Consider the following 13,849-nt stretch of genomic DNA (forward strand, 5'->3'; position numbering starts at 1 on the left):
TTACCCTATATTAGTGATCATTTTCTGTCAACCCTTTTCTTTCTGCTTAAACTTACCTAATTAGTTTATCGTCACCACATCTTTCTTTTAAGTACTTACCATTAATGCCTACAATCTCTGTTATGGTTTTATGTAATCTTTGTTTTTATTCCCAACACTCAGTTTAAAGATAGCATTTACCATGGAACATACATATCACTCCTGGCCTGTTTTGACCAAAATATTTTACTCCTCAAATTGTGTGATGATAAATGATTTTATTATTTATTTTATTAATTTAAACTGTATTAAGTTTCCTAACACAGAAGTATAAATTAAAATAAACTATGAAGTGAGTTAAAAGCCCTGAGTATGGTCAAACCCAATTTTTCCTAGATCTGTAATGAATATAAGTTGGTCTCAAATACAGTTCCAACTAATTTTATGGAAAAATTACATAAAAAAACCTTGCTTGGCCCATGTTAACTATGATAAATTGTATATTTTAAATCTCAATCAATTCTAACTATAATGTACATTGCTTGAATGCAAATGTATGAACTTAAAATTAATAGTCCTAATTTACAATATTAGTGTTTCTGTGTTTGTGAACACCAGCACTAAAAAATAAAAAGTTGAACAAAATTGAAACTATGTATTCAAGACAAGTTTTTACCACTATCTTACCAACAGATCTGACTAATTTTGATTAAATATCTCATCTCCATACCAAAGTACAATCAAGTTGTCTTTTATCTCAGCTAAGTTTTATTCTAATTGAAATAGTCAGTGAGAAATTTAATGCCTAATTTTCATCACGAATAATAAGGAAATTGTTCTTTTGTAATGAGCAAGGATTAATCTAAACTCAAAATACGGTAGAAAGTAAAACTTGTATCATGTGCGCACCGCACCAGATTGTCCAAGTAAAACTTCTTTACCGACATTCTACAACTCAAGAAAAAAAACATTATATGGAAGTTAATTGATAGAAGTGGTGGCAGCAGGAATATATTTATAATGAGACAGGAGAGTAGGGGTTAGAGAAGCTTAACAATTGCAGTAGTAGCGGTCTGATTGTATGAGCTCCTGTTTTCTTATAGTTTTTTTTCAGCCAAGACTCCCCTTGGAGTCCTATAGTGCCTAAACAAGGTTGGGGCTCAAAATTTTTCATTTTGTGAGACTTCCATTCAATGAAAAAAGTCAACACCCCAGGTTGGATACGAACCGGCACTGCCAATAGACATCAAATTGGTAAGACTGTGTCTTAACCACTGAGCTACTTGCGGCCCTGTTATCTTATAGTCTCCTATTGCAATATAAAATATTTTCCTGCTAGAATTTACTTAGGCAATGGCTGTTCTATTCTAATAAAATTAATTATTATTATTACTTCTAATTAAATTTTGTGCCTTAAGTCTGATTTCTGTCATCCAGTCCCAAGACTGCCACATTTAATTTTCTTATTATTAATCCAAGGCCACTAATCTCACAGAAATCCATCCCAATACAATTAGATGTTAATTCATGGTGTACATAAAACACTTAAGTTCTAAAAACAAAATAATTTGAGATAGTTAAACTTCCAGGAAACTACCATCTACAAGTAATGCCGTTTTCAGCCACAAAGTAAAATAAATTAACAATTTAGAACACAGAAATATATTTTAGTTCATTTGTTTACAAAATGGAATATTGTTAAGACTTATATCACAAAAAGGTTTCATATGGTTATCCATTAGGTTATACATGATATCTTAATGCTAAAAGTACTTCATTGAAATATGCTCATTATCAGACTTTTCATTCATGGTTTCTTCTTCAACTTGATTACCTTTGGCGAAATAACAATGAAGCTGTTTAGAAAACAGATAATTTTTCTGGAGATTATAATAATTTGTTTAAAATTTATGATTTAAAAAAAAATTAATCGAATAATTAAAAATAAAGGTAAAATATCTAATATAGAACCTTGATGATAACATAAAAGAATAAATTTTTCCTAATATAAAACTTAACTAGAAAATTACAAACATCTTCAATTATACATATAATTTAATCACAGTATAACAAATAAAAAATGTCTTATCGATATATTTTATATTTTTACAATTTACAGTTCTATCTTTAATATAAGGCACTAAATTATTTGGAATCTTTATACAACTCTTAAAACCTATTTTTTTTTTTAAAAAGTACATATTCATTATTTTATTTTAATGAGGAATAAAATAGATCAGATCACAGTCGAGAGATAGCGCTGCTACCAGTTGATATCCATTGCTATCTACAATGAATCAATTTAATACGTACAAAATCTGATTTCCGTAACATCTATAGCTTTATTTTTTCAATCTCATCGGTCATTTGTAATCAGCGGAGGAAATACTCCAGAATACTGCTCCTCGTCTTGCTCCTCAACAGCAATAAAGGCTAATTTAAAAAATTAATAAGCTACTATTGATACATCTAGAGATTTTGATAGTTAATATTCCTTCGAAAGGGCTATTCTTCTACTTGGTGTGAATAAAACCTCTACAAAATATATTTGAATATGTAATTATTTATATTAGAAATTAAATTTTAAAAATGAACAGTTAAATATTAACGAACCTGAACATATAATTTTTGAATAAATTAAGTTCATTATTTTACTCAAATCTTATTTGTTAAATAATTAGATCATGAAATCAACTTATCTCAAGATTGGAGAAATAATTGTTTTTGAAATTATTATTTTATAAAATAACTTTTACTGAATTTATATATAATTTTGAGCTTCACTGTCAGAACATAGATAGTCATAACATACCTGTGGCTACGACAGTAACAGCAATGGTTGTAAACCATCTCTGCGTATGATTATTATTAACATATTTCCAGTATTTACAGATTTTAAACATTATTTCAGAAATAATTATTTTTTGTTTTTGAGAAATAAATGATTTAAAAAGTAAGAAAATAGTAAAATAGCAATCATCAGAATATTGTTTCAGAAATATACTGCTTTGTCTCAATGAATGTTTACGATATCCAGTAATTATTTAAAGAAATAAAAACAGGCAGTTAGTAGACTGAAATTATTTAAAAAGTAACCAGGTCTAATAAATGCTAAGTCTCCACCAAATGCTGTCTCGACCTGAATCAATACAACTGATGAAGCCTTGGCTTTGGCCTATATTTGATAAGGAAGTCTTTCTTAGCAAATCTTTAATAGCAGGCATCGATAAAACAGTTTGAGTTTTTTAATATTATGAGGCAGGAGTTGTATTATGGAGTATTACCACAATCAGATTCCATGAGAAGTGATAAATATCCTAGTATTAGTTCACTTTTGGCACCGTAAACAAAAACATTACTCAAAAAAAGCGTACAATTTTTCTATGTCTTTATATACTAAACTATAAATATATATACTAAACTATAAATAAATAAAACATATGAACATAATTATGGCATAGCTCGATGATGAATGTACATTGGATTTAGAAAACATTGAAAGGATGCCTTCCGATAAAATAATAAAAATACTAACTTAATATTTACACGAATGAGGTTAGTTGATTATAATCATATAAGTTCTGATACGAATTCTGGTTGACCATCTTTGTTCACTCGTAGCTCGGATCTAGCTCTGAACAAATCGGGGTTTTCTGGTACTTGAAACGTCGATCCTTGGAAGCCAAGAGCTGCCTCGAACATCTTCAAAAACATAAAACAAAGAAATGATGAAATAGCAAGTAACCCATTGTCGCTACATAGGAGGCACTTAGGACTTTTCCATATTTTTTTGAAAATTGAGTTTGATGAATCAAAGCATTTTATGTCATATGTATCTATGTTACATTTTGTTCATGTCAACTAATTTATTCTTTATAGGTTATATAATTTGTTTCCAAATGAATAAAGGAATAAATGTAAACAAAATAAATTGTAAACAAATAATAAAATAAATAAATATAAGATTTACGATACATTGAACGCATGGCATGTTCACACATGAAACACATCCCTAAGACAATTTATTCCTATATTGTGATACAACTGCTTCTGAGATACACATTCTCAAACACACAATACATTGTAAAATGTAGTTGAGATGTGAGAGAAAATATGAATTTCAATATATTATAATATGCTCTTTTTGAGTAAATAGTATATTTTGATGTATAAAGGGTTTTTAATATGTTTTTATTTTATGTATCATTTTAATATTGTTCATTTGTTTTGTTGAACCAAAAAGCAAGCTAACCAATTTTCATTGTCTATAATAATTAATTCGTGATTCAAAACAAAACCAAGATGGCGGTACGCATCCTTCAAAAAGTCCGCTGAATCAAGGCCATGTTGAGCAGATTCAAATATTATAAAAACTATTTTAACTCTTCCCATCATAATTGAAAATACAGTCAAGAAATAGTGTTAAAGAATAATATTCAGAAAGTAAATCATTTGCAAAAATCTATAACTGTTGTGCGACAATCGATGTTTACATGGAACATCGAGATAGGTTTTGGTTTTTGGCATTCATTCATTGTTTGGGCGTGAGGGGAAATGATGTTTTCCAGGATGAGAAGGTCCTCATCAATTTCTGTCAAGCAAGTGTGGACATTTTGAAAAAGGAAGACAATCAAGAGTCACCCAAGAAGAATAAGGGACTCTGAGTTTGGATTGCCAGGTGAGAGGACGTCCGTCGGCTGGAAGCAGGAAAGTTTGGAAGCCATTGTTGTGAGAGAGACATAGCTTTTTGGAAGGACTGGAAGCCATTTTTGACGTTAGGACATAGCATTATAGAAAAGAAGATACCAAGAATCACCAAAAGAAGATTGTGAACTTGGTTAGTTTAGTTATACCTAAATTTAAATACATGTGTAATAGAGATATTAATTTAATTAAGTGTTAATAGTAAAAGTGTCTGTTTCTGATTGCCTAGAAACCCGCCCTGAGATTAAGAGTCTATTATATTATAAAATTTAAATAATATTCTGTTCCCTATTTAATATTAAAGTTTTTATTTTGAACCCAAGCTATCTTTTAGATATGAGAACTGAGTTAAAAAATATCAAATTTCAAATTATTTTATTTTAATAATTTTTAAATTATTACAAAATGGTTTGTCTTCACATAGAGACAGACCATTTTTTTTTTGTACTCCCCTGACGAAATAAGTTATTGAATACATACATATAGAAGTTATATGTATATCTGGTAGTATGTAATCGACGCTCCATTATAATAATGGTAATGATAAAAGTTAATTAACACTTGAAAAGTCAACGGGTAGTAGACCAATGAGAGTTTTGTCTGTGCATAAACCAAATTCATGCTTTAAAATGGATAACAATGTGAAATTATCAATTAATAACTATTATGGATTAACCATTGATAATTTTACAGTTTTTCTTAAAACAAAGAATAAATTTGGTTTAGATAGAAAAAAATTTCTCATTCACCAAATAATCACTTTTACCCATTGGCATGTAGAAAAGGATGAGTACCTGTTGACTATGTGAGCTCACGTTGTCTAGCGGAAGGACGGAACCTCCTAACGTTGCGTAATCACCAGCCCCTAAGGACAGCATAGTGTTCAATGAACTTCTTCTGTTCGGGTGCTGAATCGTTGCATATGTATTATCAACCTTTAAAAAAAATATGACATGAATTTTTGACAAAAATTAATTTAGTTTTATAAACAATTTGGTTCTCACTAACCACTGACATATCTACAGAATCTCTCCTTTCCATAGGCGGTTGAATAGGAGGCATTTGATTATTTTCAGGTTCGCAAAAAACTTGCATTGTCAATTCTTGTTCTTCATAAAGCTTCAACTTCCTAAATAACAAATATTGGGTGAAATTATTAATATAATTTACAAAAATAAAAATTTACCAGAATCATTCTTACTGTTCGATCCAAAGTGGATTTTCAGTTGTATTCAAATCGTCCATGACAGTTTTCTTGATGAGCATGTCCGACTGCTTCATGTCCATAGGTTCTGATACAATCCTAGATAAATGAAAAAAATATATATTGAAATATTAAGTAAATCAAACAATAATTAATGCAACATTAAGAAATGACAGCTTACCAGTGCCTGAAGCAACAGCAAACGACGATAACTGAGACACATCCAACAAAAAGTACGATAAGAAGAGCAATCAAAGCAGCGAGAGCTGGTTCAAAAGTTTCTTCTTTTGCTCCGACGTAAGCAGGCTGAGAAAAAAGATAAAATTCTAAGCTAAACGAGGTGGGCATTTGGCAAAGATCAATAATTTCATTAATTGGTCAAAAATTAAGAAGCAAGTATACAATAATGATAAATTATAAATATCTCAACTCAAAATATTTGTGAATATTATAGATATAAAGGATATTACTTAGAAAAATAAATACCCAATACAACATTCCATTCATATTTTGAATGAAATATTTTCAAAGACATTGAGGTTGAAATGTATTAAATCAATTAATTGAGAAAAACTTCATCTCCATAAAAGTAAACTTCGAGGAGTAGTTTTTAAACTCAAAAAAATTGTCCTAAGAGTTTACTATAACTTATATTTAAACATATACATTTAGGGTTTGACTACTTGTGGCGTTTTAAGTGGAATGGATAAAGTTTTCCCCAGCCAGCCAAAGTCAAACTAATAGGAAAAAATGGGAGATGAAATATTTCTCAAATTACTGATTAAACTATTATAATTATTTAAAGTCCTGGTGTATTGTTTTTTAAATAAAAAAACTGATTTTTTACTCACAACAACATTTTCAATTGCAAATCCTGCATAATAATCTTTCAAGAAATCATAATGAGAATCTATCAACTTGAGAACATCGGGAATAGTTGATATCATTTGTGTTTTCTTGTCAACGACATGAAGATACATATCACACCTGCAATCAAATACAAAATTAATATATATTTTTTCACAACAAATTAATTTAGTTTATAAGAAAATATTATCTTACGACCCCCGTTCATTATCCAACTCTTAAGCAACAAACAACTCTTTTACAACTGCCTATAGTGGTGGTAAGGAGTAATACATAACTGACTCAATACTAACCATTCTTGCTGAATCTGGCCCTGCGTATCGACATGATATTTGATCTCATCAATGACGACGAGGCTCTTTGTCACATTGCTCAGTTCCATAGTAATTTGTTCTTTTTCGCGATGCACCTCTTCCGGCGGGCGAGATAGAATAACTCTAATTAATTGCTGCTGCTCGTAGATCCAAATCTGCAACCATTCAATTTAAAATTATCATGAGGATAGTTGTTATAATTTAATAAAGTTTTGGCTCTTGGTTATTAAACGGCTGGATCCCCAACCTAATATAGCAACTCATACAGGAAATTGTTCCATATTTGGTATTGCTAAAACGAGGAAAAAACATAACAATAAATCAGATTGACAGAAAAGTATTGTTACAATTATTTATGATATAAATAAATTACTTTTTCAAACAAATGAAACGGATTTAAAAAAAAAATTATATAAACTTTATTTAAACTTGGTCAAACGTTTGAAGTCAGGGAACCATGGTGCCACAGGCAAACATTCAGAGCACTTTTGTAATAAGAAATGGTTCAATATCATTTACTTAATAACTAATAACTCATGAGGCGTAGGGAGGTGGCGGTCATAGTACCGCAGATAGCCACTTGTCCTCCAGATTGGGGGAACAGTGCACTGACGCTTATACATTTACACAGATTACAGCACACTACATGCACCTCCACACTGAAGACCAAGGTCAATGACAGTACACACCCTAGGGTCACTTCCCCTAGGTAGCCACCCTGGATGGGGATGCATGTCAGGAAGCTATGAGGATGCAATCCCTCCACCTGACTTGGGGGAGTGGGCCGATACCCCATTCACCTTAAACCCTATCATCACAGAAAACAGAACGAAAAGAACTGGATTGTTTTTAACGGAACTCAACATGGTGTGGAAAATGGCTTTTTCGACTGGCAACATGGAATGTTCTCTGCCTGAAAAAGTAGGAGTGTGAGCTTATGGAGGAGATTAGGAAGGTCAAGGTGGATCTGCTGGCAGTGACAGAGACTAAGGGGAAAAGAATGGGAGAAGTTAAGAAACAGGACTATACTCTTCTATATTCTATATTCATAACATTTTCTGTGTTGGCTTTTGCGGATGACCTAGTCTTGCTGGCTTCCATGACTGAGACCTCCAATACAACATAAGTGTTCTGCAAGAGGAAATGGCTTCAATAAACATGAAAATTAACACGGAAAAGACCAAATATATGAGGATAGGAAAGAAACCCCAGAGAATAATGAGGGTGATCAGAGTGAATGAAGAAAGACTATAGCAGGTCCAGAATTTCAAATATCTAGGAGCTCATTGTTGAGCTCAACAAAAGCGGCTACATTGATGAGGAAGTTTCTCAAAGAATCAGTGCAGCTGGAAGAATATTTAGTTTGCTTCGAAGGGGTTTCCTGGGTAAAAGGGAGGTGACAAGAAAAACTAAAATAATGATCTACAAACCGACGTTTCTCCCTATTCCTCCGAATCATGGACCTTCACCACAAAACATAAGAGATCCAATCCATGGAGTTGTGGTACCTTTGTAAGGTGGAAGGAAAGACACGACGAGATAGAGTATGACAGTACCATTCGGACTAACCTTGGAGTAAAACCAGCTGAGGCACAAGCTAAGATGGTTCAGAAACCTCCTTCGGATGGACCAGGAAAGAACTGCCAGGAAGACATATGAGACTCACGTGGAGGGAAGAAGGCGTTAAGGAGGTGGGATATGAACTGGAATAGGAGAAGAGAGATGGTCCAAGAGCGAGATATCTGGTCCAGACTATGCAAATTGAAACCCCACACTGTGCAAGCGATAAAGACAATAAAATGATTATGATAATGATGATGACTAGTAACTCAAGTAAAGACTTACGTTAACGATAGCTTTAGCTTCCCTGTAAGGGGGGGCCTTTTCTTTGGCGATTACTTCCAATTTGAATCTTTCTTGATTGTATTCTGCGACAAGTGCAGCAGTTGTAAGCTTCCCCGTCTCACTGATGGTGAAGGGACTTGGGATGACAGAACCTGATGAAACATTTGAGCCAGCTCTGAAAAGATGAGATGTGAGGATCAGGTAAGATAGTGAACCATTTGCTCCGGCATCTTTGTCAGCAGCCGTCAGCTGGGCCACAAACTCTCCTCCATGAGTACTCACTAGGACTCCTGAAAATTCAAAGGTTATTTAGATTTAAATATTATAAATATAAAATACTTATTTAGTTCAGTCAAATCTTGATAAGTCAAAGACCAAGTAGAATGGGTTTCAATTTTACTTTAGGTAATTAAAGAGATAATTAACTTTTTGAGTTATCGAGTTTAATGAAAATATATTTTCAGTTATCCACTTTTTTTAGAAGTATGAGGACCGAAAACTGTAAACGGACTAAGAAACTCACTAACTCATAGGGTAAACAAAGATGGCCTCATTTTATATACCTTAGGGATTACTTGGAGTAATCTGATAATAAATATAAACAGAAGAAGGCACCATCTGACCAAACAAATGAGATGTGCCAAAACTCACTGGCTCAATGAGTCTTCCAACTCTCCAAATTTGACTCAGTGAGTTTGAGGGTTCATCCTATCATAATTTTCATTTTGAGTTAGAGAATCTAGTATTCGAGTTAAGAAGTTAAATTTTAGCAATAAATGCATTGGGAAAGAGGATTGGTTTCGAAATATCAACTTTTTTGAACTATCGGATTTTAAGTAATTGAGTTTTGACTGTAATTAAGGTAATGCTTACATAATTAAATTTATTTTTTATGCTGAATAAAAATACAGTAGGATGGAAACAATAAACTCACCTGCATTATATTGAGTACTATAGAAGAAGGGCTCATTATCATTTTCATCCATAACGTGAATTTTTATGTGAGCAATTGTTTTAGAAGCTTTAAGATTTTTCAGGTCCAACTTTTCCTGTAAAGAATTAAACAAATACAAAATATTTTGATTTTAATATCAATACTTAAACATTTCAAAAGTAATTAATTTATCAATAATTATTATAATATTATTAATTATAATAATATCATTAATTATAATAAATGAGAAGATGATTGGGGAGGGGTGCGGTGAATGAAGAACACAAATAAATAAAAATTTCTTAATTAGTGCTAATGTTTTGGCCAGAATTTAGATTTCCAAACAATTTACATTTTATTTCTTCTTTCCACTTACTTAATTCTAATATTACTTTTCCCATACAGCCTTTATCTTCGTGTAATTCTTAGACTATACATGTCTTTCAATACTAAATTGTAACTATAATAATAGTATATTATATAAATAATTGATTGACCATATTATTTCAAATTATGAAGATGATCAGGGTGCGGTCCAAAGAAAACAAAGAATAGTTAAAAACTATTTATTTGCCGATGTTTCCCCATTTGCCACTTTGTGAGCTTCATCAGGCTTTTAGGCTAAAACGATACAATAACAACTAAAAACATTTCGACATAGTAGGACAATAACATACAAAACAGTAAATTAAAGTAGGGTTAAAATATGTAAATATAAGTGAAAAGAAAATTATAAAGAAATGAAAATAGTTATAATATAAAATAGAGAATGATAAGAATATAAAAAAAAGAAAATTATGTAAAAGTAGAAAAGCAGATTTGAGAAAACAAAATTTAATACACTAAAAGAAGGAAAATAAAGAAGTAAGTTGAGATTAAGAAAGAAAATAAAAAATAAAATTAATAATAATACAAAATATATAAAGAACTAATCGGGACCACCCAGCTGTTCCAGTCAAGAGATATTGAAACAGTGATGATAAATCGGAAGTAAACAGAGTGAACGGGAGGCGACCATAGAGATATTGAAACAGTGATGATAAATCGGAAGTAAACAGGGTGAAGGGGAGGCGACCATAGAGATATTGAAACAGTGATCATAAATCGGAAGTAAACAGGGTGAACGGGAGGCGACCATAGAGATATTGAAACAGTGATGATAAATTGGAAGTAAACAGGGTGAAGGGGAGGCGACCATAGAGATATTGAAACAGTGATCATAAATCGGAAGTAAACAGGGTGAAGGGGAGGCGACCATTAAACAACGGTGGTTATCCGGAAGGGGTTCAAGTTGAATGTATACAAATGGATTCTGTGATGAGCCTCATTCTCAAATGAATCAAAATCCATTTATGTACACCTTGAACCCGATCTGATTAACCATAAAATTAATAAAAACTATATCCCACATACAAACAGCCATATATTAAACTTAATTGAGACTCAATAATTTTATGTTCATCTTATTATCATCACCAAATATTTCTATAATCCTTTTTTAACCTATTTTTGTTATCACTCTTTCACTACTTTCATTTTTTTTTGCTCATTTCAATTCTTTATTACTTATTTTTAATAATGTTTACATACTTAACTATAAATTTTACCTATATGGTTATATTTTATTGTTCTTATAATATCTTTTATTTACTTATATCTAGTCATCCATTGTTTTTAATTATTTTCCCATTTACTCTTTTATTGTAAACTTTCACTTCACATTGTTTCATTCACTTATTTTACTTTATATAAATAAATAATTGACCGCATAATTTCAAATTACGAAGAAGATTTTTGATTGTCAGGGTTGAGGTCAAAAGAGAAACAGAAATAGTTTACAACTTTTGACCGCAACCATCACTATCTTTTTCATTATTTCACTTTACATTGTTTCATTTTATTTATGTTGTCTTGACTATTACTATCATCAATGTAGATAAATTATTATCATGATCAGTATCAAAAAGTGGTTGTTATTATTATCTATTACTCAGTATGTTTAGGTTCACATAATTTTTGTAATATTCTTTACTTATTTCTTTTCCGTTTACTATACCTATATTGTATTCATTGTATTATCTTAACTACATTTTCTTTCAATATATATATTTAATATTGGTTACATAATTCATATTCATTTTCCCTAAATTAGATAATTCCTTTAGTTATTTTTATTATCACATTTTTATATTTAAAAAAAAAAAGTTTAATGTTCGCCTTCACTCCACTCTGTATACTTCCGATTTTTCATCACTGCTTGATATCTCTCAACTGGAATAGGTGGGTGGTCTTGATTTATTCTTTGCTTATTTTTTATTTTCTTTGTAGGCCTTTATTTAATCTCAAATCACATCTTTATTTTATTTATTTTCCTTTTTTTAGAGTGTTAACTTTTGATATCTTATGAGAAAACAGATATGTCTGCTTTTCTATTTTTACTTGTTATTACGTAACCTAATAGTTTACGTAATTTTCTGTTTTTATATTCTTATGATTGTCTATTTTACATTGTAACTATTTTTATTTCTTATGATCCAACTATGTCAAAATATTTTTAGTTGTTTTGTGTCTTTATGGCCCTGATGATGCTCTATAAAGTGAAGTGAAATGTTGGCAAATCAATAGTTTTAACTATTTTTTTGTTTTCTTCTACCTGCACCCCGACGATCTTCTTCATAATTTATAATGTTAGTTGTTTTCTTATTTTCTAATTATTCTGAACTTCCTTTTATTCATTATGGTTGTTATCTTGGTTTTTGTTCTTAGCACAAATGAAGGCCTAAAATTCTGGCTGAAATATAGGCACTAATAAATAAGTATTTTACTCGTGTTATTTTCTGACCGCACCCTCAACCATCTTCTCTTCATATATATTATCCACAGTCAACAATCTACTTATCATTAAATTTACATTCTTCCTATATATCACATATTCCTATACATCACTCAATCAATGTTTAGAGGTTTTGGCCAATATTAAGGATCAAAGTCCATAGCTCCTGTTTTGTTAAAACCATATTCATATCGATTAGTTTGGGATTTATTATCAGAAATATACCTTGAATCAAGATTCTCAATATGGGCCAAAACAGTGGTCATGCACAGATTATGGTTCTGAATATGGGCCAAAACAGGAGTCATGTACAGATTGTGGTTCTGAATATGGGCCAAAAACCCAAACTTTGATGGTGCAATACATATATTTAAAATAGAACTATAAAAAAAAGATTTTTTTTTTTTGTTTTTTTTAATAGTTTTTATTAGTTGTTAGCTGTGTTTGAAAAAATATAAATTTCATATTTAATTAATGAAAATATTTTTTATTTTTTTGCAATATTGCAAAATAAATTAATACCTTTGCCGCATAGTAATCAGGATCATTAGTAGCTTTGATATAAATATCGTAGCTATCTTTCTCTTCCCTGTCCAATGTCACGCTGGAGATTATAGTTCCATTAAGTTTATCAACAACGAAAAATTTCGACTCATCTTTAACAATATAAAAATAAACTTTGGAATTTTCTCCTTCATCTCTGTCGATAGCTTCAATAATTCCTGCAAAATACATCCTTAGTAAATTATCTCTAATATCAATCTAAAGTGTGATGATTATTCTTTTACTAACCAATTTTAGAACGAGGAGGTGCATTTTCCTTGATGTGAAAAACATGAGGTTCTAAAGTATTAAATTCTGGAACATTGTCATCAACGTCTAAGAGTTCGATGGTGAGAGACCTCAAAGCTTCGTACCATGTAGGAGAGCCATGATCTCGAGCAACAAGAACTAACTGAAAACAATAATTTATGTAAAATATATTGTAATAACCTCTTTTTTGATAAATAGTTAGTTTTTAAATATAAATATTTTAGTTTATTTTTTCTATGTATTTTCATCACAGAACAAGTTACTCAACTTAATCATGGATAGAAAACTTTCCAATTTTATCATTAAGGAGGACCACTTGACCTCAATAGGACCAATAGACCCACTCACCAGACATG

General features: G+C 30.9%; 1 protein-coding gene across 5 annotated transcripts in view; it reads right to left on the minus strand.

The window, feature by feature from the left end:
* Positions 1-1,613: 1,613 nt before the first annotated feature.
* Cad87A (cadherin-87A) overlaps positions 1,614-13,849 on the minus strand; it is a 212,838-nt gene continuing 200,602 nt past the window's right edge. For all 5 annotated transcript variants that reach the window (XM_067051142.1, XM_067051144.1, XM_067051143.1 and 2 more), the window contains 11 exons: positions 13,473-13,635; positions 13,203-13,402; positions 9,848-9,962; positions 8,914-9,203; positions 7,048-7,223; positions 6,739-6,874; positions 6,069-6,193; positions 5,885-5,986; positions 5,692-5,812; positions 5,478-5,618; positions 1,614-3,681 (listed from right to left, as the gene is read on the minus strand). In XM_067051142.1, the coding sequence (XP_066907243.1) occupies positions 3,550-3,681; positions 5,478-5,618; positions 5,692-5,812; positions 5,885-5,986; positions 6,069-6,193; positions 6,739-6,874; positions 7,048-7,223; positions 8,914-9,203; positions 9,848-9,962; positions 13,203-13,402; positions 13,473-13,635 (1,701 nt within the window). In that variant the 3' untranslated portion in view covers positions 1,614-3,549. The remainder of the gene's footprint in view (positions 3,682-5,477; positions 5,619-5,691; positions 5,813-5,884; positions 5,987-6,068; positions 6,194-6,738; positions 6,875-7,047; positions 7,224-8,913; positions 9,204-9,847; positions 9,963-13,202; positions 13,403-13,472; positions 13,636-13,849) is intronic.

The sequence above is a fragment of the Halyomorpha halys genome, unplaced genomic scaffold, assembly GCF_000696795.3.
Source record: "Halyomorpha halys isolate HHAL.00 unplaced genomic scaffold, Hhal_1.1 Scaffold102.1, whole genome shotgun sequence".
Classification (NCBI taxonomy): domain Eukaryota; kingdom Metazoa; phylum Arthropoda; class Insecta; order Hemiptera; family Pentatomidae; genus Halyomorpha; species Halyomorpha halys.